Here is a 26,574-nt window from a genome sequence, read left to right as displayed (position 1 = left end):
TGAATTGATAATTCTCTGGGAAGAAAATCAGCTAGACAATTAGAAGTGTCAGAGTTCAAAGAGCTGAATGCTGACATCATTAGGAACGGGGAACAAAGCAAAATAATGTTAGAAGTACAGAAAATCTAGGATTTGGTCACACCTTGTAGGCTGTTTGCGGTTCTGATCATCCTGTTCTTCCCAAAATATAATAGAGTGATCAAACCGGTGATCAAAGTGACAGTGATCAAAGGCATGGAATAGCCGTGCCGTGAACAGCCAAATGGGCTGCATCTCTTCAGACCTGAAAATAGATGACCAGGAGGGGGTGGAGGAGCGTGATGGAGATCTTTGAAAGTATGAGAAGTGTGGAGGAGCAAGTACAGACTCATTTATTCCAGCGTTAAGAATGGGCATCAAATGAAGCTAGTGTTAGATTGGCTCAAAAGCAGATCTATTTAGATTAGCTTAGGTAAAGAATTTGATAGATATTGTGTGATTTGGCTGCCAGAGAAGAACCTTGAAAGCATGAAAAAAAAAAAAAAAAAGAATCATGCTGTGAGTTCTCTTGCTGTTTCTCCATGACAGAGCTGCTGAGTGGTAGCAACTAAAATTTGTCACGAGAAGTTTGTTTGCTAGAAATAACTGTGACCTTAGAATACTTCATCACAGAGCATCACAACTGAGCTGTTGGTTTCGTTAATATAATTCCAGTGGGATTTTAATACATCTTTTTGTCTGTAACAATGTATGTAACTCAGCTGCAGCATAAATGCAATAGTCATTGCATCTGTTTTAAAGCTCCAGTTCTTTCAGTTTAGAATATGCCTCATAATCTGAAGATTCTGGGTAGCTTTTGCACATGTGGCCTGAAACGCTTTCAACTGATGCATAACAACTGATCTAAAAGCAGGCTTTAATGACAGACAGGATAAGGACATTCCGCTGAAATGTAATTATTCCTACCAATTACAGCCACTAGATTTGCACCACAAATACTGCGTGCACAGTGGGTATTACGAGGGGCTTGGCCAAGGGCCAGGAGTGCCCGTAATAAACTGGGTCATCTCTTCTAAGAATGTTGTCATTACACTTGAGAGGTCAGGGGATAAGCAGGGTTTAACCCTCAGCTTGGCAGAACTGCTGATTCAATTTGCTCACAAGGATTGCTTTTCATTGGGAGTTGATGGTCTGTTTTCTGCTGGAAGGAGCTTCTCTCGGCTTTCCAAAACATGGGCAACAGAAGTGATAAACGTAAAGTGTTCTGCAGACAGTTAACGCTCCCAGGGATAAAGCCGAGCCTCAAATCAGCAAGTAGGGGGTCTGAAGAGAGGAAATGAGAATTGTATTCATAATATTTGTTATAACGAAGTAAAAATAGGAACTGAATTCCTGACTTGTCTTGAGCTACAAAAGTATTATCCTAAATATGAAGCTTTTCAGTATTATCTTTTGATATTTTTCATACCCTGTGGAAACCGATGCATAACCATCACTGTTGCAGGATTTGTAGGACTGTGGGTCTTTGTTTCCTCAGTTCCTCTGATGATACGAAGCTTGCAGAGGTTATCAATATTAACTAAACTGATGGAAGTGCTGTTATATGTCTGATGCAGGGATTCTCCCCTTTGTTTTCTTACAAAAGCCTTGATTGTTTCGAGAGCATTATGTAATGTTTGAGCAGCACAGAGTGCAGGAGTCCAAGTACCGTCTTTGTCAAGGGCGTAGTCGTGTAACTCAATGTAGTTCCTCTAAGAAATTCATGAAAAGGTGTATGGCACAGTCACGCAGAGGAGTTAGTCTGGACCTAAACTGTGGACAAGCCGAAGTGTTATTTACATCTGGTGTGCCTAGGGGTCAGGGCTGATCCCAGCAGCGTAAGGACGCTCCTCCTTTACTCCCTCTGAAGCAGCGTAACGCAGCGCACATGTGCTGGGAGCAGCAGTGCAGGCAGGCAGCTACTGGGCTCTGTTTAATGTGCAGTAACCTGCTGCCTTCTCGCTGACTTGCCGGTGAATCTGAGCCCCCAAACGTCAGGAGTCTTCCTGTCGGGGCACTGGTAACATTTCAAGTCCGGTGATGGATGCTGCTTTCCGTTGCTGCAGAGCGCCTAGCTGTATGAAGCCGTTACTTCGGCTGTCAGAAGGAACCTCTCTGAAGGCAGCACTTGGAGCTGTTCAGAGGAGGCTCGATTCCTACCTGCTTGGCTGCTTGTAGCAGGTTGTTCAGCGCTGAGCTTGGTGGGGAAAAATGGCACAGATCGGATACGGACTCAAGAGTTGAAAAGTTAAAGTGGGATGAGAGATCGGAATTGGAGAATACACTGAGTTTGCTGGGGTGGGCTGAGTCCTGCATCACAGTAAGGCTGCTGTCCTCAGCCCTGAGAGGGAACTGACTCCTCATTATAGCTTTTAACTGTTCCCTACTGCACATTTTGTTTATTTATTTATTTTTGAAGAATACCATCTTCTGCTTACTTGAACTTGTTTTTTTCCTCTCAGTTTTGTTTCTGCTGTCTGGACTCTCTCACGTAGTATGTGTCGTAGGCTTTTGGTTTTGCTTTGTGTCTGTCCTTTCATATCAGTTGACTGAAAAAGCTTGTTCTCCATTTCCTTCTGTGACCTATGATCAGTATCAGCGTGATTCATGTGCTGCTGCACGAGTCCTTCAGCACCGAGAGAAAAGGTGAAGTACCTGATGTGACAGTCACTGCAAGAGCAGCACAAACGTATTGTCATCTTAAACACTAGGGAGTATTTCTGAGAACGAGGTGAAACAAAAATTCGAAGTTCTCTTTGCATATTAAGTATAGTAAAGCTCATACGATGCTGTTTGAGTGTAGCAGGAGTGTTGTCAATGACCTCTCCAGCAGCAGCAACAAGCGCTGTTCATTTTTAAAAAAACACTCAATGTGCTTTAGAAGGTGGAGTTGCCCTGAGCTACCTGCCTGTTCAGGAAAGCTGGGGAGGCCAGAGTGACTTGTTTCTCCTTGTAGGTTTAGCACTGCTGTGACATTGCTTCCTGCCTTCCCTTTTTTCAGCACGCGGCTGCCTCTCCCCGACTGCTCCATGCAGAACAAGGGAGAACTCTCCCAGCCGTTTTCAGAATTTGCAGTCTGTTTTGCCAACAGCCATAAAAAGAGAGATTGTCACAGTGATTCGGGAAATAACCCTGCTTTCCTGTTTAAAGGTGGCTTGTAGGTAGGAGGAGCTGCCGGCCTGAGCACCCCTGCCTAACGTGTCAGCTTCTGGGTGCGAGGGATGGAGACGGCTCCTACGCTTCTTTACTTGAATGTGTGAAAGTGCAGCCAAGGTTCTGCCACCCCTGTTCCATACCAGAGTATTAATGAGACTCAGGTGCTTCTCATGTGTTGAGAAATACAATGCAATTTTTGAAAGAAGAATATTGTAACGGTTGCCATATTCTGAGGACTAACAAAGATTGAAATTGATAACTGTACATGATCCAAATTATTCTAGTTCTGCAAAATTTCTTTTTACTGCACTTTAAAGTTACTTCATTCTAACTCTTAACAGCTTTTAAATGAGCAAACCTAGATTTCAGACATGAAATCACAATCATTTCTTACAAAATCAGCTGTTGAAATAATGACAAATTAAGCACGTGGCAACCACTGATGCACTTTGTGGTTGCATTTCCTGCCTAATAGCAGGAAAGATGACAAACACGGGTTGTAATAAAGAAACTGGAAATATTAGTTACAATTCTATGCTAAAAACTACTGAAAAAGCTTTTAAGTCCTATTAACAGAATGTTACTGTATGCCCATGAAAGTGGTAGGAAGAAGTAGTAGGAAGTCTAGCTTCGTTTCTCAGTTTTACTGCCTATTATCAGCAATCTACTATCACGTATTTTGATAAATATACACAAAGAGCTGGGGAACTTGCAAATAAACTGTAGAACCAATTTAAACTCTGAAGCTTACCAAATAAACATTAAAGTATTCCCTTTAGGAACCCAGAATCCTTTGAATTATGCATGCATTGTAGTTTGCAGTAAGATAAAAGAACTTTAGGGGGGGAGGGTGAGAAACTTGAAAAGCCTTAAGGAATAATTTGCATAAATTGGGTGGAGAGAGTAAACAGCACAAGGGGAAACAGTTATTTTCAGTAAGGCCTTATAGAGTGAGATAAAACAAATTTAAAAAATCAGGTGGAGTTTGAAACAAAGCTGAAGTGCTTTGGACTTGCTTTAGCACTGGCACTGTCTTTCAGGCAAATCCCAGGGAACTCTCTACTAGCCTGGATGGGAAACAGCACTTAAAAAAAATCTTCAGGGAGAGTAAAAAGAGAAGAGCCATGGAGACAGTGTAACGTGTTACTGTATGCAAGACCTCTGGAAATTAAATGAACAGTGTAAGGACTTCTTTTAAGTCTAACAGTGGTTTTTTTGTTTTGTTTATCTTACAGTTACAGGACCGCACACAATTTAGTGACCGAGACTTAGCTACCCTAAAGAAATACTGGGATAATGGCATGACCAGCCTGGGCTCAGTCTGCAGAGAGAAAATTGAAGCTGTTGCTGCGGAATTAAATGTTGACTGTGAAATAGTGCGGGTAAGAAATCTGGAGTCTTGCCCTATCTTGTTGCAGAAGCAAAAATAGGACTGATGAAAGCTTTTAAAAATTTCATGAGGAAGCTTGAAATAGATTTCATGTATTACATAATGAATGACCATGTTGGGAAGTGCTCTCTTTTTCTTTCTGCAGTCTATATATAGAAAAAAGCCCTCAGGTAAGAGTCTTATCGATCAGCAGTGGGAGTAGCACTATGAACCATTTGACATTCTCTTTAGATTCAAGTGAGATTTTGAGTAAATGTGATAAATGTTTTTGGGGGTATCCTAGAAGAATTAAAACCATTATCATTTCTATTGTGATTAAGATTCAAAGAAGCCTCTCTAAAAATACAGGAAAAATATTTTTCCATTAATGCTCATAGGGAAAAATAAACATACATAAAAGAACAAAGGGTTGTTTTAGGATTTACAGCTTTAGCGTCGATGACCTGCTTCCTGAGAATCACTCCACATCATCTGCTCCAGAGGTGGGGAAGTTTGTTAAAGTGTCAGTTGTTGCCACTGTATTCACAATTACCAGACATCACCACTCTGAATCTGTGACTGTCTTATTCACTCAGTGCTTCTGTTCTTCAGAAAATAGTCTGACTGTCTTTGCAGTTGGTACAAAAATGTCATTAGTCTTCCCTTCCCATCATAATGGGCATGACGATTGTGACTAGTCCTTTCAGCCTTTGTCGTCTTTTTCCACCTCTCCCTTAAAATTTTGACATCAAAGCAGAAGAGGAGATAGGAGCCATTATTTGAGAAAGACAGGATGACAACTATCAAACTACTCAGAAATATAGGAGGAATATAAGGAAAATGCATGGTAATTTTATTTAATAGAACATAAAGCTTTCGTACATAAAAGGTCAAATGCTACTCCTAATCACCTACCAAAGCAAAAGATGAGGTAGGAGCCCTTATTTGAAACTCCTCTTGTGGCCATCTCTGTTGGATTGATATATCAAACTGGTACCAGAGTTGGTTTCAGTATTGAACACTGATCTGATTATTTACTTGCATGTTTTCCTAAGCGAATCTGAATTAAGAAAAAATTAAATTTCATTTTTTGGAGGTTTAGAAGTATTATTTTTTTTTTATCTTTAGAGAACAAAGCTTCTCCATATTTTTCGAGCTTTTGTTTTTTGAAAGGTGAACCTGTTTCCACTGAAAACGTCTCAAAATAGACTCCCAGCTCTATAGTACCTTACTAATAGGACAGGAGGATTGACACCCTTTCTTAGCCTCCATTACTTTGTTTCCTTAAGAACATCCTTACTGGCACACAGAGGATGGCAGTACGAAGTTCTGTGCACATCTTTCAATGCTTCTGTCTTCAGGGCAGACGTACCAGGCTCAGATAACTCCATAAAAGTCTATGGTGTGTATGAATGAATGAATAAACAAAGAAAAAGATTTCCTTTCTTCATAGTAGCTGACTGTTGTTACCAGTATCTGACCTACCTCTGCCTGTGGTTCCTCTCTATAACAGACTTGAGAAGTTAGAGTGAGATTTAGGTTGGTCCTGCGTCATGCTGCGCTTTTTTTGTTTGTTTGTTTCTAAGGGCTGAATTTATGCTACAGGGCATGTGTGATCTTCAGTGCTTCCTGTTGTTGGTCCTCTTAAGGCACACTGTGCGTCCCAGATGTGGATAGGAAATTTCCGTAACGTGCTGTGGAATCTCTCCTAAATTTGTCTCGGGCTCTGTGTAGGCACAACATATTATGCCTCTTTCCTTCTGTGCCAGCCTGGGTTTTCTTCAGGAGGGAACACGAATGTCTGGAGATTAGAGTGCAGTGTGCTTGCTTTCTCATAGTCAGGACGCAGCGGTGATGTATTCTGAGGCCTGAGAGAGCCATAAAGTCTGTGCTCTGTACTCCATGCTCGGCCAAGAAGAGTTGCGCTAAGAGACTCTTCTGGAAAAAAGCTCCCCACCTTCAGTAAAGGTACAGGCCTTGTTGCCTTTGGGTGTATTTCCCTGTACGTTAAATTTTAGGTAGGTAGTGTACAACTAGCAGCTGTTTCTCCATTTCTGACGTAACAAAATTAAAGTAAAATAGTAATAAATACAGAAACATATATATATATACACAAAACAAGTATATATATATAAGGTATGTATTAGAAACATATTGTTTATACATTCATATAAATTTATATTACACATTTCATATTTACATAACTATGTAAAATAGTTGTATATACCTATTGTATCTTGCTTCAAATCAATTAAATACACTTCTCCACTTTTCCCTTTCAATAGCTTTTTCAATGGAAATTCATTGTTTTTGGCCAGATAAACTTTGCTTTTCCAGAAGTACAAATGATTGATCCTTATGACCCTGTGCTTGCTTTAAAGATTGCCAGTACTATGAACATACCAGTATTACTGGAAAGGTAAACTTTGCCACCATGCAGGGTTCCACTGGATTTGATCGCTTACAGTTGCACAGGGCATTTGCTGGCTTCTTCTGCCAGGACGCTGCCTTTTCTTCCCCAGTTCTTGCTGCTCATCTGTTCAGATGAAGCAGGGGAAGTTGCTGCTGAGTTCATGATGGGCTGCTCTAGGTAGGCTTAGTGAGTCTGATTACATGTATTTTACAGATGTTTGAGGTTTTTAAGGAGGTAATATTTTAGGGATATAATGAGAATTAGCTTTTTGTGTGCTTGTTTTGCATTCATCATTGAGGAAATTTGGAGTCGGGAAAGCAAAAATGATTTATCAAAACCAGTGCTAAGCATGTCATTTTTTTCGGCACTGCTCCTGTCGTCTCATAGACACTGTGGAAGGGGAGGAGAGCCAGGTCAAGAAGACTAGAAGTTAAAATAAGCAAAGAAGTTGTTTCCTGGCTGTGAGAGGACTTTTGGATGCCAGTGAAGAATTGACTTTGGAGTAAAGTGTCGGGGAACAGGAGCTGATAAGTAAAGCTGAAACTGGATGAGATATCAGAAGCCTGAGTAATGCAACAAAAGGAAGAGAGTTGAGCGGTAGAGGTACAGGCAACTCTTCCTTCATCATGTTAAACTCTATTTTGAGTCTTTAATAATTTTAGCATAATTTTTTTTCTTTAGAATTTATCAGAGAAAGCAAGTCAGATTTATTGGTGTAAAATGAACTTAGAGCATGCATACCTATCTGGTCATGAATGGGGGTTTCCAAGTTCCCTGGTCCTGGCCCTGTTTCATCTCCCACTACTGTTATACCTTACTGCAAGCAAATTTTCTGAAAGACTCATCTTCCAGTTAAAGAGGAGTGAAAGATAATATTGCTTTGGGCTTACTTCTGCCAAAGTGTGTTCCTTCATCAAAGTGGAGTGATGTAGAGCTACCACCTTGGACAATTTATTGTATGCTGTAGGAAATCCTAGAATAGATGGGCCATTTGGGTCACTGGATGCTTTAGTCCCGCTGGAAGTTGTGGAGTGAGAGAGCCTGAATCAAAGATCGTATGTTAAATTCATACAGTAACTTAGGTAGGGGTGGACCTTACAAGGTCACCTAATCCTACTCTTTATTCAGAGCACGACTGACTTCGAAGTGAGGTCAGGTTTTTCAGGATCTTGTCCAGTAAGGTGTTGAGTACATGCAAAGTTGGCGATTCCAAAACTGTGGGCAAAGTGTTCTGGTGCTGAACTACCCTCACTGTAAAACTTTTTTTTTTTCTTAATTCCAATCAGAATTTTCCTTGTGTGACCTGCAGCTGTTGCCTCTCTTCCTCTTGCTCTGCACAACTTTCCCTTTTCCCTTGTCCTGGAGGACTAAAACTGAATGCAGTACTCCAGGAAGCAGCCTCATGAAGGTCAAATACTGGGGAATAATCACCTCCCTTGGATTGCTGGCTATGCTCTTGTTCTTAGAGTGCAGATGTGCTAATTTCACTTGGTTGTGGGCCTGTTGCTTTTGTTATAGTTTCTGATATCATTCATGTTTATTTCTCTTGCAAGACGTGGATTGGGAATCGAAGACGGAAATACCGTTTAATGGGGATTGAGGTCCCACCCCCTAGAGGAGGTCCTGCTGATTTCTCTGATCAATCTGAATTTGTTTCTAAATCAGCACTTAATCCAGGAGAGGAAACTGCTACTGAAGTGGGGGATGATAATGATAGGAATGATGAAGTATCAATCTGCTTATCTGAAGGAAGCTCACAAGGTATTTGACAATGCAGTTCCTACTGTGCATATATTTTTAATTTTATGCAGTGCGCATGCTTTGGATTCTCTGTTGTACACAGTCAAAAATGTCTAAAAGTGTCTAACAGTTGCAAGTTATGTACCTTGGCTGTGCTGAAGGTATTGTTTGGTCTCTTCTTTTACTTCTGTATGAGTTTTGTTGATATTTTTATCTCAAAGCTTGCAGAAGCCTTTTTTCATAAGACCTATGTTTCTGCCAGATTCATCAGAAGTTAATCACCAAGTTCGCAATTTGCTGGAGCAACTGAGAGATGCACACAGTACAAATGTACAGGTCTCACTTCCTTAAGGAGCTGGGTTTTAAGAAGAATGCTCTCTGCTAACTTGCCAGTTCTGCTCTGCCGGCTTGAATATCCGTTCGTGTTAGCGTGAGCCTCATCAGCAGTTCTTGTCTTAACAAGCACTGATGGGTGTGAACCTGCTAGCTCGGAGGTGACCAGAACTATGTAATTACAGTTTCCATAATAAACTCATGCGGATGAGATATGCTCGGAAAATATATTGGCTCAAACTTGGGCTTGAACTGGAAAGAGCTTCAGACTATGTCAGAGCATGGCAGAAGGTGTCATTAAGCTGTCTGAGGCGTGTGTACGGTCTCTGACAAGCAAACACAAATCTGCCGAAAAGATCAAAGTCAGTAGCAGGGGACCGTTCAGGAAGCCTTAGAACTGCACACACAGGGTGCGTGTTTATTCACGGTAAATTCCATGATCTCGACTGATAAGTGTCTTGAACTTAATTCCCTTTTTACTCCACCTCAGAACCGCATGACCACGTTGAATAAATCTCTCCCTTCCCCTCTTGTACACTGGTGCTCTGGGCCTAGGGTCGAGGAACTGCTGCTCTGCACGTTTCACTAGCTTCACAAGCTCAACTAATTGCTCCCAGTGCTTCTGATTAGAAGAGATCAATAAAGCCTTTGCTCTGTAAACTGAAAGAAAGTCTGATCGAGCGCATGCTATTTCAGCTTAATACGCCAGACTTGATCTTGTCATTTTGTCTGAACAATTTAAAGGAAAGAACTAGAAAATGGAGAACTGCTGGGAATGAATTTGTGATAGCTTTGTCATATTGCACTGTAAAGAGAATAATATGATAAAGAAATGGGTCAAATGATTGAAAGCCAAGTGAGATGCAGAATCTGAGTCCTTGATTTGCCTGAGGTGTAGAAGGAGCTGATGTAGTCAGATCTGTTTGGAAGAAAATGGTAGTGGGGGAAGAATCTGAGCTTTTTGCAGCTTAAAGTGAAAAATAACACCATATTTATTGAAAGACTTTCTTAAAACAGGGCAGAGCTGTAAGGCTATGAATAAATAGATGGCTACAAGACATAAGGAAGTGTAAGAAACCTACAGGATTTCCACAGCATCCAGAAACCCCTCTTTCATTCTACCACAAGAACTGTTTGCTCCTGCAGCTGAAAACAGTAGGTTTTACTACTGCAGTTCAGTTTGTTTTGAACTTCCTGGAAAATACTTACAGCAATAATCTTGTATGCTATTCAGCCACAGATGCGTGATTGATTGTAATATAACTTTTGGTCCTAATTAAACAACAAAACAAACAAACAACCCCCCCAACTCTCAAAGAAAGGATATTTTTAGTTGCCTAATTAGAGCAGAAGTGTTGGTGACACTAGCTTTTAAAGAGTAGTGTGTAAATATTAAAAGAAAAGAAGAACAAAAAAAAAAAAAAGGCTGTACTCTGAGGCAAAATTAAGCGCTAAGATTCTCATAACGCCTTGCCTTTTTTAAAGGTACGTTAATTGAATCCATAGTTTGTGTAAATGAACACAGCTCTGTGGAGGCCATTACAGCTCTGCCGGTTTGTATCAGCTGAGGATGAATTTTTAAAGACTTTGAAGTGCTGCAGGGAGCTGGATTCAATAGCCAAATGGAGTAAGGGGGGAGGCAGGGTGACGGAGCCGCTGGTGCTAGGGCTGCTGCAGTCCCTGCGAGCGCCTCTTCGGTGATCTTCGTCCTGCGAGGGTGGCCACGTGGCTGTGGGTGGCTCCTGCTTCACACTTCTCCCTTTTGCCACCACTTTTGTTTCTAGCAGAAGTTTTGCTCTGAAGTTACGGCAGTGGCAGATGAAATTTAGCTGAAACAACTTTGGGTTGCATTGTAGGCGCCCTCCACGCCGCCTCTCCTCTGCTCCCTGCTAGCTGGGCCAGTGGCCCTATGACGAGAGCTCTGCGGTGCATTTCCCCTGAGTAGCCTTCCTGTGAATGGTGGCATTTAAGGTTCTTCGCAGAGCACTCTGACTTCTGTGTTTTGGTGTATTTCCCAATTTGCTGTTTCTGTGAACCACTTTCTTCCGGACTGCACATTAAATGGGGAGGAACTAAAGTAAATCTGAGAAACGTACTTAATCGTAGGAACAAATGTGCTTTTCTCACTTTTCCTCTTGGCCATAGTCAGGGCTGATAGAATCATCTCAGCTTGTGGCTGGGACTGAAGGTTAAGATTTGCTGTCTTCAAGTGCGTACTTTACTTTTACGTATAAGAGACAAGCCTACATTTATTAGGACTTAACAGTTTGCCATACAAGAATGAAATAATCTGCATGATTGGTTTTCTGTACAGAAGTAGTCAGTGCCTGCGAGAAGGGGGTGGGATTCTGACATGTACCCTGTAATTACAGGGCATGCTGGAATTTTCATGTATTAATTTATTTTTTTAAAAGTTCTGGGCACCTCTGATGTGAAACACTTCATCAAACTTCATCAACTTTGAATATTCCAATGTGAACCTAAAACTAAGAACAGTTTGGAAGGTTGCAAGAGAGTAACTGATACTTTTTCTGTCTTTTCAACCAGAGATTGTCATGACTAGCCTGAAAAACTTATGATACGATGTCTCATTTAATGAGATATACAGTATTTTTTTTGAGTAGATACTGATAATGACTTTCTTTTTGTATCTAGCAGATGTGACATATTTAGTGGTAAAGACTACTAATGTTTCTTAAGCATTAAATTGAATGAAATCTGAAAAATGATTTATTTCTGCAGAAGAGACAAATGAAGGTCTTCAAAATGAAGAAATTCATCACAAAGAAGATGATCAGAATCCAGTATCTACTGATAATGTGGTATGTATACCTTTCCTTTTCCACTAATAAAACCTCCGTAATGTCTAATGTTGAGGTTGCTGTCCAACACCAGTGTTTTTCACTAGGTGAAAACTTCGTTTGGGTGTGCTGAGAACCCTTCCTTATTGCTTGAGTGCTAAAAGAAATTGTACTTAAAGTACTAGAAGAGAGAATTTTGCACGTTCAGTAGAAATTGAATACTGCAGATGTTTCTGTATTATAACAGTCTGGTGTTCTTTTTCTGGAGTGCAAAGCACAATGCTTGAGTAGTGTTCTATAAGTATATAGCATAGTAAAACAGTAAGAATGAAAAATAAAAATTGAAAATGTTTTCTGTAGCTTTGAGAAAGTCAGATATTTGCTAGTGCTTCCTCTCTATACCTAACCTTGAATCTGTGAGATAAACCAGGGTGATATGTACTCTTCGTTCCCATAATCTCGATAGGGCATTATTTAGATGATTGTTGTTTTCTCACTTGCATTCGCCTTAATTCAAACACAGTTGTTCTTGCTGTTTTTAATTGACTGCAGTGAGACTAGGAAGGAAAGACAGAGGGAGGAGTCATGGCAAATAATGCAATATGTCCCTTTGTTTAGCCTGCCTTCTCTCAAATTAGAAGAAAGGAGAGGAGGAAGAGGAGAGAAGACCCCAAGTGGTAGGGTATTTTTTATCTTAAAAAGTTATCTAGAGAATGAACAGGGGATGGTTCCAGTTCCCAATAACACTCTTATTGCAGTCAGAGACAACAGTAGCTCAGAACATGACTAAAACATTTGTTTTACTTTAATCACACAAAACCTGAAATGGGGAAATGAACAGGAGATTCTCTTTCCTTTCTCTTTCCTCCATGTGTGTATATATATATATGTGTTAAGGAGAATGTTTAATTTTTTTTTTTGTTACTGTAAGATCATCTTTTGGATAAACCGAAATCCCACAGCTGTATTTTCTGTGGCTTGTCTGAATAGAAGCAGCAGCCTTTTTCCTTTCTGTTTACCTTAGCAGCCTGCTGTGACCCTAGATATAATCACTCAGGCTGCTGTGTTTGCTGTGGAGATGCAGAATGTGAAATGACAAAGGTAAAGGTTTGCAAAGGTGATGTCCAAGAGACTCAGTTCTCCAGTCTACCTAAACTCCAGCGTTATATAACTTGTCACAATAAGAGGAGCAAAAAAGATGACTACTTTTTTCATACTCTGTTTTGAAAACACTAAGTTGTTTTTTTTAAATATTTGCTATTGAAATTGGAATTGCTAAGAGAGTTTTCTTATTTGAAATTCTAATCCATTCTTTCCCCTGCTATCTTAAAGTGTATAATTATAAGACAGTGTCACTGTTTGGCATTTATTTAGAAACTTTTTCTTCAAGCTGAGTCTAAAACCAAAAATATTGAAATCACAGTGTTACTCAGTGTATGATACAGCAGCAGATCTTTGTGACATTAAGCCTTTGAAATGCTGTCACTTCAGCTGGGTTGTCAGACGCTGAAGGACAGAAAATGTGTTTTTCCCTCACTCCCTTCAGCACATGCTGGTGAGCTTGGTGGGTTCTGCTAGTGAGAGCGATAACCTCTCTTTATGGATTTCTCACAGGCGATGAGAAGGAAATTTCCAATGACAGGTCTGCAGGTAGATGGTAGAAGAAACACATCTATGATGTAGTGACAAAAGCTTCTCTGAAATAATACCTCAAGAACTAATGATCAGAGGGTATTGTGTCAGTGTGGGCCCTCACCCACATTATTACACAGCATACTAAATAACGTAATAAAATTACTTTAATCTATTATATGCAGTCTCTATTATAAGCATACAGCTACCAAAACAGTGAAAAATAGTAAAAACAACAAAACAGCCAACCCCCCTCTTCTTACACTGCCACTGCTTCCCCTCTCAGAGATCCAGTGAAATTTGTAGTTTTATCTGAGCAGTGATCCTTCTGAGTTCTCGGCTAGAAATGCCAGTCTCTTGTTGCTATTTAATTCAAATTTGTTCCATCTGTTTGAGATCTAATTTAGATATGAATAAAAATAAAAATCTTACAGGTGCACTAAAAACATGTAATTTTTGTGTTTTCTCCTATGGAAATAATTTCTTAATTTTCTCACATAAGAAGTCCGTCTTCTGGGGAGAAAAAGCATGATGTGTAGAAGTGAGTGAATGTTTTAAAACTTGATACGGTTATGTTGTATTTCTATATTTTAAACAGCATAAAGTTGGCCTTTAACATTTTAGTTTAGATATCTTTAGAAAACCCAACATAAAAATCTCACAAGAATTGTTGCAAATTAAGGGAAAATGTCCGTGTTTATGCATTTGGGACTGTCTTCTGTATCAATGCCTTACACTTTTTAGGGCGTTTGACTTGCCCTATGACCAAAGTAGGCCAAAAGGGCACCTCTTCTATTTCTTTGGCAAGAAGTAGGTCAGTTAGGACTTGCCTGTCACTTGCTGTAATGTCTTTTTTGCTCCAGAGGAATAAACTTTGATAGTTTTTGCTCTCTAGGAAGTCTTCATCAACGGCTTATGGAATAAAATGCAGGCCATAGTGAGCCGGTATGCGATTTAATGCCAAAAGCGTGGTGGCACGTAGCTCCTCCTCTGCACACGGCCGAGTCACCGCGGCAGCAGCTCTTAGCACAGCTTCAGCTCGGATTCTTCTTGTGGCTGAGGTGCATGATTGCCACCTAATGGGTGCTTCACAATTCAGAACTGTTCATGAGCAAACAGGTCCTCTTCCCCTCATCCTGTCCCGTCAGTTCGAGATGCAGGTTGCTTGGCTGATTTACACATTGCATATTTGGAATGAACCCTCTATTTCTGTTTCAGAAAATAGAAATTATAGATGATGAAGAAAGTGATATGATAAGTAATTCTGAAGTGGATCAAATGAGTTCTCTTCTGGATTATAAGGTGAGCAATTTGGGCTGCGAGATGCTCAGCAGGCTAGTCCTTCACAGGAGGTGCTGACAGGTCCGTCTGCGAGGAGTTCTGCAGAGGCTTGTGGGAGCCTGCAGCTCCCCTGTCAGGAAGCCATGGCACCACACATCATCCCCGCAATCACATCTCCTCGTCCCATTTATGGGGAGTTTACCCTAATTTTAGTGCAGAGGGAGGCAGGAGAAACTCCATTTGTGTGGAGCAGCTCTGCTACCAGAGCTGCAGCCATCTGCAGCTCCTGCCACGTGTCCCAAAACAAAGCGGCAGTTTCTTTAGCATCTAAAACAAAACTTTATCTTCCTGTGCCAGAATTGTTCTTTGGAGCTCTATGGCATGATTTTAAATGCAGCATGTTGCTGCCAGCTCTGGAAAGGGACATAACAGCTGGAATCCTCTAATAAAATGGAGGGAACAGAGAAATAAGTTATCCTAACAATGTAGTGCAGGACGTGTCTGTAAGTGGTAGTTGTCGGTTGGAGGAAAATCAGTTGGATACCTGACAGCTGTTGTCTTCTGCCAAATGGTAAAGGTTGTGTGTGTTACTGCTCTCAGACGAGTTGCCACAGTTCTGTACTGTGTATTGAGCGGGTTTTTATGCATCTAGCTAAATTTTTCCATTAGGTACAGGTATGCTCTACTAATGATAATCGCTTATCAAGATAATAAATAGATCAGCTGTTGAGAACAAAAATTACTCCCTCAAGTATGATTTTCCTGGTAAGGGCAGTGCAGAATGAATATGGATAGGGAATGACCTTTTCATAATGTCACCTGTCACCAAGCTGAAAGGCTTGTTGTGACAGCATGCCCTACAGAATCTTGTTTGTTGTTTTGTTGTTTGACATTGGTGATTAGTCTTTGTGGCGACGTGTTTCGCGCATAAATCTGAATCCCATCTTTGGCTGGCCAAAATCTATTGCTACATAGGCAACTTGTTTCTATCTAAAAGATAGAAAAGTTTCTATCTAAAAGAAAGACATTAAGCTGATTTCCTTATGAATGCCTTAAAATCAGAGCCCAAATATTTATCCCTTACTCTCAGAGCTGTTATGACCTGAGACAGTACGGTGAGCAATGTTTTGATTGAAGACACCTGAATTTTCAGGATGAAATACAACAAACAACAACTACATTTGAAGGCTTGTTACACACTTACCATTCATCACCTACTTTCACCTTTTCTTACCAACTGAAGTTGAACTACAGCCAGTCTAGCAAATGGAAGCAGGACTATCAGAGCATCGTTCTGTATTATGACAAAAACATTTTTCTTAAAGCAAAATGCTAACTTTTGTAAGTTCAGTATTAGAATCTGTTTATGTAACTATTTACTGCCATCAAAACCAGCCATCAAGGAACATTTTATATGCAGCACTGCCAACCTAATTAGTCATGTGGCTGCCTAATAAGGGACTGCTTTTTTTTTTTTTTCCTACTTCCTTTTCATATTGAAAGGGAGAAAATTAATTTTAGCTTTACTCTGCTCAACAGATAGATTTAGCATTTAAATCTTACATACCAATCAGTTGGTAAGTTTGAAGGAAAAGAGACACTTGTAATAAACTGAAGTATGTATCAAATCTGAATTTTTAATCAAGATGTTTGTTATTTCTGTATAAAAGAAGTGATTTGCATGCACAGTGACGTATATTTATATGAAGGTTGGAAAAAGTGTCTTCATCCACGCTATATAGAGATTACTAATATTACTCCATTTTTGTACGTATGTTGCTATTTATTCTGTAACCTGAGAGTTCCTGGGGAGGTTGGTAAGCTGCTGCTTCATGATACAAAACTGGGCTGCACTAGAAAATGCTAGTAATGAACGCAGTAATTGTGAAATGCCTTGTCTGCTTGTAATGTGATTTGCCATTACACATCTGTTTTGGAGGGTAGTGAGAAGCGAAATGGCATGTGCCATTTTTTCACTTAGTACTGATTTTGGCAGGAATCATGCAGTTTTACCTATTTTCACTAAAAATAATTGAATACAAATATGTTTAGGTGTCATTACAATGATACAGTACTTATTTATTCAGTATTTATTATTTCCAGAACTTTATGTAATTTTCCCCCACAGAATGAAGAAGTCAGATTCATTGAAAATGAGTTGGAGAATCACAAACAGAAGTATTTTGAATTACAGACGTTTACTCGGAGTTTGATACTTGCTATTAAATCAGATGATAAAGAACAGCAGCAGGTGAGTCTTAAAGTAGATTTTAGTAATGGGAGGTATTTGTCATTTTGTGTTCTGTCATTTCCTTGTTTTTATTCCTTAGTGCCCAGAGGCTCCAATTACGATTAGGGCAGCATTGTGCTGAACGTCTTGCAGACAAAGAAAAGTTGAACGTATAAAAGAAACATCTCACAATCTACACGAACAATGACATGGGGAAAGTATTACTTTTACAAAGGGACAACCAGTGCAACAGCATACACTGAGCGAATTTGATTCATCTGTTGTGAGATGGATCTAGGAAAAAAAGCCAGACTTTTCAGTTTTACTGCACTGCATTTCATACCTAGCACTTCTTGTAATATTTGGTTGGATCATGTCCTGTATGACTAATGTTCTCTTTTCTTTTTTCTTTTTTTAAGGGATTTTGTTGCCTTTTTTTTCTCTTCACCTTTACAGTCTGCAATTTTTCAGGTGTAAAAATAGTAACTATAATTTGCAAGAAAGAAACTTAGAACACCTCCAAAATAAATTTGTTTTCTAGTTGTTTTTATAATTCTTTCATAAACCAATGTGAACTGAATATAAAGAAAAGTGAACTTGAAGTCTTTTGAGATAAATAATGTAACAGTAAAGATCTTGTACACAACATCTATTTCTATCCCTTGCATGCCCACAGTTTAGCATGATTATAGGTACATTAAAGCTTTTGCATGTCCGAAATATCTGAATAAAATAAATGAATATAGATCGTGGTTTTGTCCAGTTTGGGGGAAAAAATATTTTGAGTTCTTTAGAGAACAACGTAAGAAACTTATGGGATTGTTGTTCTAAGATGCTCATCTTGGACAATGTTCTTCTTTTCAGTATCTGTCAGTACTGACCTTGTGGGGGTTGGTTGGTTGTTTTTAAACCATCCAATATGAATGCTGACCCAAAAGCTCAACAGTTTTTTCACTATATGTTTGAAAGATATTTAATTGCTGATATAAAACATATACCTAATACTGCACTGTAATATTTCTTAAATTGTAGGCACTGCTCTCAGACTTACCTCCTGAATTAGAAGAAATGGATTTCAATCACACGTCCCCAGAGCCTGATGATACCTCATTCAGCTTGTCGTCTTTATCAGAGAAAAATGCCTCAGACAGTTTGTGATTTTTTTTTCCAATTATTTTAACTGACAAAAAGAAACCCCGTGTAACGTGTAGGTTTCAAGAGAACAGCATTTTGCTATCCACTGTTCTTCAGTCCAAAACAGAAAGCCCAAGGTGAAGTAGACCTGCCTGAAGGATGACTGTAGTACGTAATGGCTGCAGTTTGCAGTGTCAAGAAGTTTCGAGTGTTGCTTTTGCTAAATGAAAGAACCGTGTGAGGAAATGTTTCACTTTTAGCAGTTTGGCCTTGATTAGGATAACTTCTGACTTTCAAGAATAACCCTTGCTCTGTAGCGAAGTCCTTTTGAGCAGGGATCCAAGAATGGAAAACAAATATCCTATTATACAGACAGCTAATTTTTCGGAGTAGCTTGCTCACCAGTCCCAGTTTTATATTTTTCTCCATTTTTACTCAGGTAGGCGGACTAAAAATTGGGAATCCAAATAAAATAATGATTTTTTTTTTTTGAGTTGTGCTTGAACCCTTTGAAAATCTGAAATTAAACTAAAGTGTTCTTCATTACATGACTTCAGATTATTGAATCTTCTATTTTCTGACCAAAATAGCTGAAAACACTTTGAAAGCCTAACTGAATAATTTGAATTACCATCAATAAATTATTAATGTACAGAAGCAGTCCATACGTGTTGTAACAAATTAGATTGTGGGAAACCTGAGAGCTGTGGAATGTGACTTTCTGATATTGTCACAATAGCAATGGGTTTAGATATGTTTACACTACTGCTTGGGGTTTATGAATGTAGTTACAGATTTTCTTCAAGTCTGAATGCTAAAGTTCATTGTTTTTAAGTATCGTTTACTTATTTTTCAACAAACTTTACTCTTTTTTATCAAGACACTGTCTTAAATCCACAGCTGTCATTGTGTCCTGAAAGGCATTTAAGTATTTGGAACTGAGCATTGCAGATCTTCATGTGACCTGTTTATAAGTGTCCCTGTCTGACGAATTTTTTGGCAAGTGCCGTGTTACCGTTGCCATCTCTAAAATGTGAGATTGATTGCAGGCAGTGACTGAAATGAATTCTTCCTTTCCCAGCTGTCATTCACATTGAATCTCTTCACTCATCTGAAAGTGGATGTGCAGACACATTCAGATAAACTTCGCAGGGCATGTAGGTGCATGCTCCTATTATTAATGCTCTATAATTTCTAATGTGAATATTCCTCAGCAAGCATTTTTGAAACATACCTTACATCAAATAATAATTTAGTCTGGTGAATCCCTATTCATGCAGTACAGTAAGTAATCCCGTTAATTTCAGTGGTAGGTCCTAGGTGTAGCTCAGAAAATTCAAGAGTGTTGGGTGGGTGGGAGTGGGGACAAAAACATTTTTTTTATTTAATACTGGAATTAACTCATCAACTTCAGTTTTTTCTCAGTCTGGTCTGGCCCTCCCTAATTACTTCTGCAGATTTTCTCTTCTTAGTATCTGTAGTGAGCTCTTTTTTTTTTTTTTTTTTCTGTTTCCATGTTGTCCTTGGACATGGGGAGTTTGTAACTGTACTGTTAAATGCCAGTTGCATAAAGGATAGTAGCAGTTTTAAAAGTTTTTTAGAGAAAAAAACAAAAAAGGTTTCACAGTTCTGATTACTCTACAATTCAGTTAGTATTTGGTCCTCAAAAGACCTCTTGCCATCTATTATACAGAGTAACCCCACAAAAGGATGCTGTTGGGCCTGTATTTGAGTTTAGATAATAAAACTCAACATAGTAGCCCATGAGGGAGAGAAGGCACTCTGCATAACCAGTGTGTAAGGGGCACATTGTTCACCCTCTCGCTACCTGAGCTGAAATATCCCATCCTGGCTGGCAGAAACATCCTCATATCCTTACTCAAAGGAGGAACAATATTTTACATCCCTGCTGAAATGACCACCAATCTAAAATGAATTAAGGTTCGTGAGCAAAGATCACAATACTGTCCTTCAAATGTGAGATAGAGCTCAACTGTAATTCTGCTCACTGTGGAAAAAATATTTTACAAAGGGTTTTTTATACTGAGTTAACAATGCTCTCTATTACTGTTCTCTTGAGATAGGAAATTTGTGCCCCTGACAATAAAGCCTCTTGTTTCCTGTGAGCTTTGCTGAAATAATGAAAAAATAGTACTGAGATTTGCCACTACTTGGACCCTGTTTTCTTGCTGCTTTTGCTTAAATTCCCATGACAAAGGGCAGGAAACTCTTGCGGAGAGTTCTTGATTTTGTGGTCAGTTAAGTTATCCACCTTTATACAAGAAAACTTTCATTGCTAATAACTGGTATTTGCCCTGTCTTGCTTTTATTTGATGTGCCAAATAAATTGAAGTAAATAGTTTTGAATGAACTACTGTCAGATTCAAGCAATTACACAAGTCCCTTTTCTCAAGGAAGTGGGAATCGTCTTTAGGATGTGCAGCTAAAATACTAGCTGCAGTCACCACCCCCGTCGTCGCTTCGGACATGTTGTTCTTTGGTCCTTTTCTGCTGTAGGGTGACAAGACAAAACACAGTGAAGTAGTCACAAACGTGTGACAATATTAGAGGCTATTCAGGAGGAAGAGGTATGAATTATATTTCTGCATAATGACGTACTGTGCAAGATCATACTGCACAGCTGTTCTGCGCACTTTGTCCAATATCAGTATGTATTTCCTGTCATGGGTAAAACAAAACTCTTATTGCTATATTACCGTTGCTGGTTATTTAAAATGTTGCAGCAACGATAGTTTTGCAGTTCAGTGGCTGAAAAGCAACACGCTCGTAACGCAAAGTGTAACGGTCCTTCAGAGTTACGGAAAGCACATAGCGAAGTATTGCAGAATAGACGAGCGCCACACATGCTTTATGGCTTTGTGATTTCGTGTTTTTTTGGTTTGCTTGTGTCCCTAACAGACTTAATGTGCCCCTCAAATTTGCAGATTACGTCCAGATCCTGGTAACTTGTATCAGTTCAGCTGGACCTTGGAACAGGATGATGGAATTTGGCGTTGTTGCCATCCGTATTCCTGACCAGCTTTGTCTTAGCAATTGTGCTGAGAAGCATCAGGTTCTACTGTGGAGTCATCAGGATGCTCATTTCCATTCCGAGAGTTCTTCAGGTGATGGAAAATGATAGTGATAGCTCTCTGGGCCCATGACATATTTAGGGTTTTGGTTTGTGTTTATTTCCTCTGCTCATAGGATGAACACAAAAGCACGCGTTAGCTGGTTCAGCATTAGCACAGACTTTCCATGACAGAGAAAGCTGATGTCGCGTTGTGTCATGATGAAAGAAATAAGTCCCCCTTGCTGTTTCCCTGGTTTAGATCTGTAACTTGAATCACCGCCGCAGCCGAAGTGCTGTGTATTGATGTTTTCATTGTCTTGCTGCTAAGGCTCTCATTTGTTTGTCCATGGAAGATGACTTGGCAGGCGTTGTTTATTCCTAATGCATCTGTTGGAATATGAATGGCCAATCTTTCTGAAGAAACCAAAGTGGGAAAAGGTAGTTTGGAAAAGACTCTTTACAACAGAAAGAGGGCGCTCTCCTTTCTTAAGGAGCAGTGCAGTTCTTTGCTAGCAAGCTTGCTAATTCTTAAGAAAGCTGCTTCCTGAAGCTATGCCTCTTTTCATTTCCCTGCAGATGTTGCTTCTGTCAAGTGTAGAGGTCTAACAGGAGTAATAGTAAATATTCTAATAGGTTAATTTTGGCAGATTTAAAAGTACGCGAACAGATGTACCATACAAGTGTCAATTTTCTTGAGTACTTGGCTCTTGAAGCAGCACTGCACTTTAATCTTTCCAAGTGTTTCTTTTTCGCTAAGGCAATAAAAAGTCTGAAAATGACAAGCAGATCATGGGCTTTGCAGTCCTCTGGGTTTAAAAAAAAAAAAAGCTTCATTTTCTAAATTTGGGAAGCAGCTTGTCAGGTCTATTAACCAAACGAGGACAGTAATATGTACCGTTGTGGTTATAGAGCTGAAATGATAGGACAAATCAACCAGATCATGCACACCTTTATTGTGGAAATCACTGGTTAAAATTCATCAGCTATCTGATTTGGGGTCTCTATTGCACTACCGTATTAGTAACGTTAAAAAGAAGATAATGCACAGCACTAACTTTTCCATAGGTACTATAGTCGTAGCTGACTGTTGGTCTCAGGATACTGATAGAATAAGATAAGAAAATAATATGCTTAAATGGAATAGCACACAGAATATCTGAAACATGAAGAATTAGTAACTTGTAATATTGCAACCAAAAGTGTAATTTACTACCTCCAGTCCTGCTGCCCAGATCCTTCAGGTCAGCCCGTGAATTACAAGGATGCTTTCCTTGTTGGAGGAACTAGCAGCTGTCTAACTCTCAATTTTCATTTCAGGACTCTACCTTTTCTGCCCAAAAATAATCATAACACTTTAAGTTATCAATTGTGAGGTGCCTGGCCAAAGTTAGAGGATGGTAAGAAAGCTCCAGCTAGTTATTAGAGAAAACAGGAGCTGGTTTACAGCGTTTGATTTATCTGACCAATTAATACTTCAGTACATTGGCCAAATGTTGAAAGTTATGAGCAAAAAATAAGAAAAAAGGTACTACAAAATGCTTTCTGCGGCAGAATAGGGTTTTTACTCTTGACTAAAGAGTATTTGTCTCTCTAAGATAGTGACTGACATTTTGGTCAGAAGACAACACAGAAAAGAGGCAGAAACTCGGGCTCGTGGTGGTTGTTTGTTATTGTTTTTAGACAAAAAAGCAATCCTCTTCAATAAATGATGCTTAAGAATGTTTCTGTAAGGAAAATGGTTTCAGGTCAGTGCTTGGGTTGTGGTGAACATTTTACTGTATGACGGAACTAAGTAAATCTTTTCCAACTCTGTATTACATTTTACACACACTACCTCTGAAACATAACACCACCTTTAAAACCACACAGAAAATGTGAATTTAAAAAGTTTTTATAGGCAATAAATTATTTCCAACACACATTCTTCAATTTTGTGCTTGTTTTTTAGTTGTGTGATATGTTCTTTTTTTTTTTTTGTAATTTTAGTATATTTTATGTACTTGTCTTAAACACGGTCTGTGGACAGGGAAGTAATAAAGATGTGATACTGGGGAAAAAAGATTAGCATATGTTAACAGTAGTAAATATTTATATAAAAGTTCAAGGGTGATACAGTAAATTTTTGTAGCTGTACAATTTTTGGTATAGCTGTTGTAAGAAATGGATATTATACTTAGAAATACTCTGGTACTAAATGATTGTCGTAATGTTTCTTAATACGTCGTAGATTAATTTATCAGAGAGATCAGGCAAATAACAAGTCTCAGCAATGTAATGAGAAGGAATAAGATTTTACATTTTCTGAGATAAAACATTTCATAACAATGTTCTCTTCTTTTAGTGCCAGCTATTATCTTTTTTTTTTTCATAACAACATGCATAAAGATCTTGTAGGAACTATTTTGATTTGCTTATAAGCAAGTGTTAAGTTAAAATGAGTCAGTAGCAAGCTAAGGCTTATATGTAAATGTAGATCATGTTTTGTAACAAGGTCCCTATAATTTTCCCCATCCCATCTCTCTCTACAAAATATATGGGGGGAGGTTGACAGAATGAACAAGCCTCTTCAAGCTGTGGCTTTGGGGAGGGAATGAGATACAAGGAGGCATTTCAGCTGAATGGCAGCAAGGAAGGTCTTGGGGATTTTATTAAAAATATATATATATAAATAAATAGAAAAAATTCTACACCTTGGACAATATGAGCTTCTACTTTATCTCTGATTTTGTGAAGTACAGCTTATAAAGTCATTGGAAAATCCACTAAATCGTGTTGGGGAAAATATTGCTCTCTAACGGGAAGTAATTTCTATGATTTTTAGAATTACTGAGAGTGTATATGAATATATGTATGCATAATTATAATGTGCACAGATATAATGAACACGATCAACCTATTAGCACCTACAAAGATATTTTCACTTAAAATACTAATGTAATTCATTTAAAATATACTTGATTTGCTCTCATTTTTGTAAGTTTTACTATATTGATTACATAGTTCTGAAAGGTTAAAAAGGAGTAAAATACATCCCTGCAAATATTGATTAGAGTTCAACTCTGCAAAACCGGTAACTTTAGGCTTGGAAATGTGTTGAAATGCCCCTAAAAATGGTATTTCTAAGTGCTCTTGGCGTATAAACAAACTGCTGTATTTATGAAGAGGTAATGAATCTTCTGCTAGGATAGTTTGTGTTTTAATTTCCCTAAAGCTATTAGTTTGACTTATTTTTTCTTCTCAAAGTTTAAACATTATTCTGTATCATGGATGTTTTCATCAGCTTACAAAGCATAACATAACTGACCAGCTTAGAACTAGTATGATTTCTTTCTGGGCCAATCTGTCAAGCCTTGTAACCTGAGTGTATTAATGACTCTCTGTGAAAAATCAGTATTTATATTGCATTTTTATTATTTGTAACAGTATGTGTAGCAAAGAAACTACTATAAATCCTAAACTGAAGTACCTCCACTATAGTCCAGGACGGATGATCTTGGCTTATTTGAGAGATGGATGCCTAGTGAAATATTCCATTCATTTATATATATTTTTGTTCTGTATATATAAGGGTATTTATAATTCTGTATTAACAGAGTCATCATAAGAAATGCTTATTTCCTTCTTTAGAAGCCTGCTCAGCTATTTTTATATAAAATGTTGGTCTTTGCCTTATTTTTTTTATTTTTATTTTTTTTGTGAAAAGTTGTGCCATAGGTATTTTAACTTATCCACAGCTGGTTTACAGAATTTGCTTTGACTTATTTTATTATTTTTTTCCTAAAATTATTCTAAATTGTTTTCTCCTCCAAGTGTGTGTCAGGATGCTTTTTTCTTTTTTTTTTTCCTTTTTTTTCCTTTTTTTTTTTTGTAAAGTTTTGGAAGATATCTTCATATGCATGCTTTGGTAGAACAAGCTTTTTCTCTGTAGCTTATTGTTTATAGTTTAGCAAAACCTTTCATTGAAAAAAAAATGAAGTAATGCTTGTAAAAATGTATCTAGAATGGCCCAAATGGTCAGAGCAAAGGGCTATTTAGCATTGGTAAATTTGTCTACTAGACTCAAGGATATTTTTCTACATCTGTCAAGTTTGGGACTATGGAGAAATGAAATAAAGGTTAACTAACTCCTTTTCCTACATGAAGTTCTCAGTTTCTATATTTACTATTCATGTGCATAAAACTGGACGCTGCGTTCGTGGAACCTCATTCCTTAATCAGTCCGGATGTCCGTGTAGGTCTGCGTTGTGAAGATGAAGAGGGATGGATGTGGTAGGGCCTGGAAAGGTACGGCCCTTCCCGTGGGTTAGCCGTTGGGTGGTGAAGCATTCAGCTAACCGCTGTCAGTTTATAGAGAGGCTCTTTGGGATTCTGTACGGAACTTGCAAACCTCTATCTTGAAACCCTTTTTAAAATGTTCTCCCTTTCCATTACGTTACACGTTTCCATAAATTATACGTTAATTAGCAGGGAGCTACAGGCTTAGTTATTAACATACAAAAAATAACAATTCACGCTAATTCAGGTGAACCATTAATGTTTAAAGTGCTTTTTAAATTATTTATTTTTAAGATAAATGTCAGCTCTAAGTTGCTGCTAATCTTGATACCAGGTAAATGCACTTGCCTCTGACTTCAGCTGGGAATCTAAATAATTGGTTTGACTCGGTGATAGAAATCTGCCAAAACTTGGAGGTGCCAATTACCGTTTGCTGTCTGAGCAAGTGTAGGTGATGAATATAATAAAACACTACAGCTGTCCTGGAGAGCTTACGTGGTGCTGTGCTGCAAAAAACAGGACTAAGGCGAAAAACTTAAATGAGTTCAAGACCAGGACTAGCAAGAGAGAAAAACAGCTGCAGGAAATGCTGTGTAAAAGGGCTCTGGTTCCTGGGAGCTGGCTTCCACGCATGGCACAAGCCCACAACCCCTCCAGGACGAGTTCCTGCTGGCACTGTTTGGGACAAGGCTCCATGAGCACCCATCCATCCGCCTGATCAGTTTTATTTGAGAGGGCTCGTGTTCACAAATGCTGCCAGGTGGCAGTCTAGCTGCGTCCATACGCATGCATTGTGGGGTGTAGGCACACGCGCTCACCTCTTTCTGCAGCTGCAGGTGCATGTGAGCCTGATTACTGTTCATTTACAGAGGCTTTGTTAGTAAAATTCTCGGTCCTCTGAAGTCAACTGAATTCATCCAAAACTTGGCGTTAAGATCCAATCCAGTCTCAAAAAACTGGCCTTTGCAAGGGTAAAACTCTTTACATTCAAAATTACAAATAAGCCCCTGCCAGTAGCAAAGAGGGGCTAAGTCGTGCTTTAGAAGGACTAACTTGTTATGGTCTAGGCATTCAGGAAAAAGTATTTCAGGCATTCCTCCTCTCTCTCCATGTCCCCAC

General features: G+C 38.9%; 1 protein-coding gene across 6 annotated transcripts in view; it reads left to right on the top strand.

Annotated features, from left to right (window-relative positions):
* HDX (highly divergent homeobox) overlaps positions 1-23,095 on the top strand; it is a 48,746-nt gene extending 25,651 nt beyond the window's left edge. For 3 of the 6 annotated variants that reach the window (XM_040572406.1, XM_040572407.1, XM_040572408.1), the window contains exons 6-11: positions 4,410-4,556; positions 8,510-8,717; positions 11,772-11,851; positions 14,681-14,764; positions 16,872-16,994; positions 18,006-18,650. In XM_040572406.1, the coding sequence (XP_040428340.1) occupies positions 4,410-4,556; positions 8,510-8,717; positions 11,772-11,851; positions 14,681-14,764; positions 16,872-16,994; positions 18,006-18,131 (768 nt within the window). In that variant the 3' untranslated portion in view covers positions 18,132-18,650. Of the gene's footprint in view, positions 1-4,409; positions 4,557-8,509; positions 8,718-11,771; positions 11,852-12,448; positions 12,676-14,680; positions 14,765-16,871; positions 16,995-18,005 lie in introns of those variants that run through there. The other 3 variants (XM_040572410.1, XM_040572411.1, XM_040572412.1) reach the window with 3 other exon arrangements.
* Positions 23,096-26,574: the final 3,479 nt, after the last annotated feature.

Source organism: Cygnus olor, chromosome 13 (genome assembly GCF_009769625.2).
Source record: "Cygnus olor isolate bCygOlo1 chromosome 13, bCygOlo1.pri.v2, whole genome shotgun sequence".
Classification (NCBI taxonomy): domain Eukaryota; kingdom Metazoa; phylum Chordata; class Aves; order Anseriformes; family Anatidae; genus Cygnus; species Cygnus olor.
Note: the sequence above shows the minus strand (reverse complement) of the source record. Positions and strands in the feature narration are given on the sequence as shown.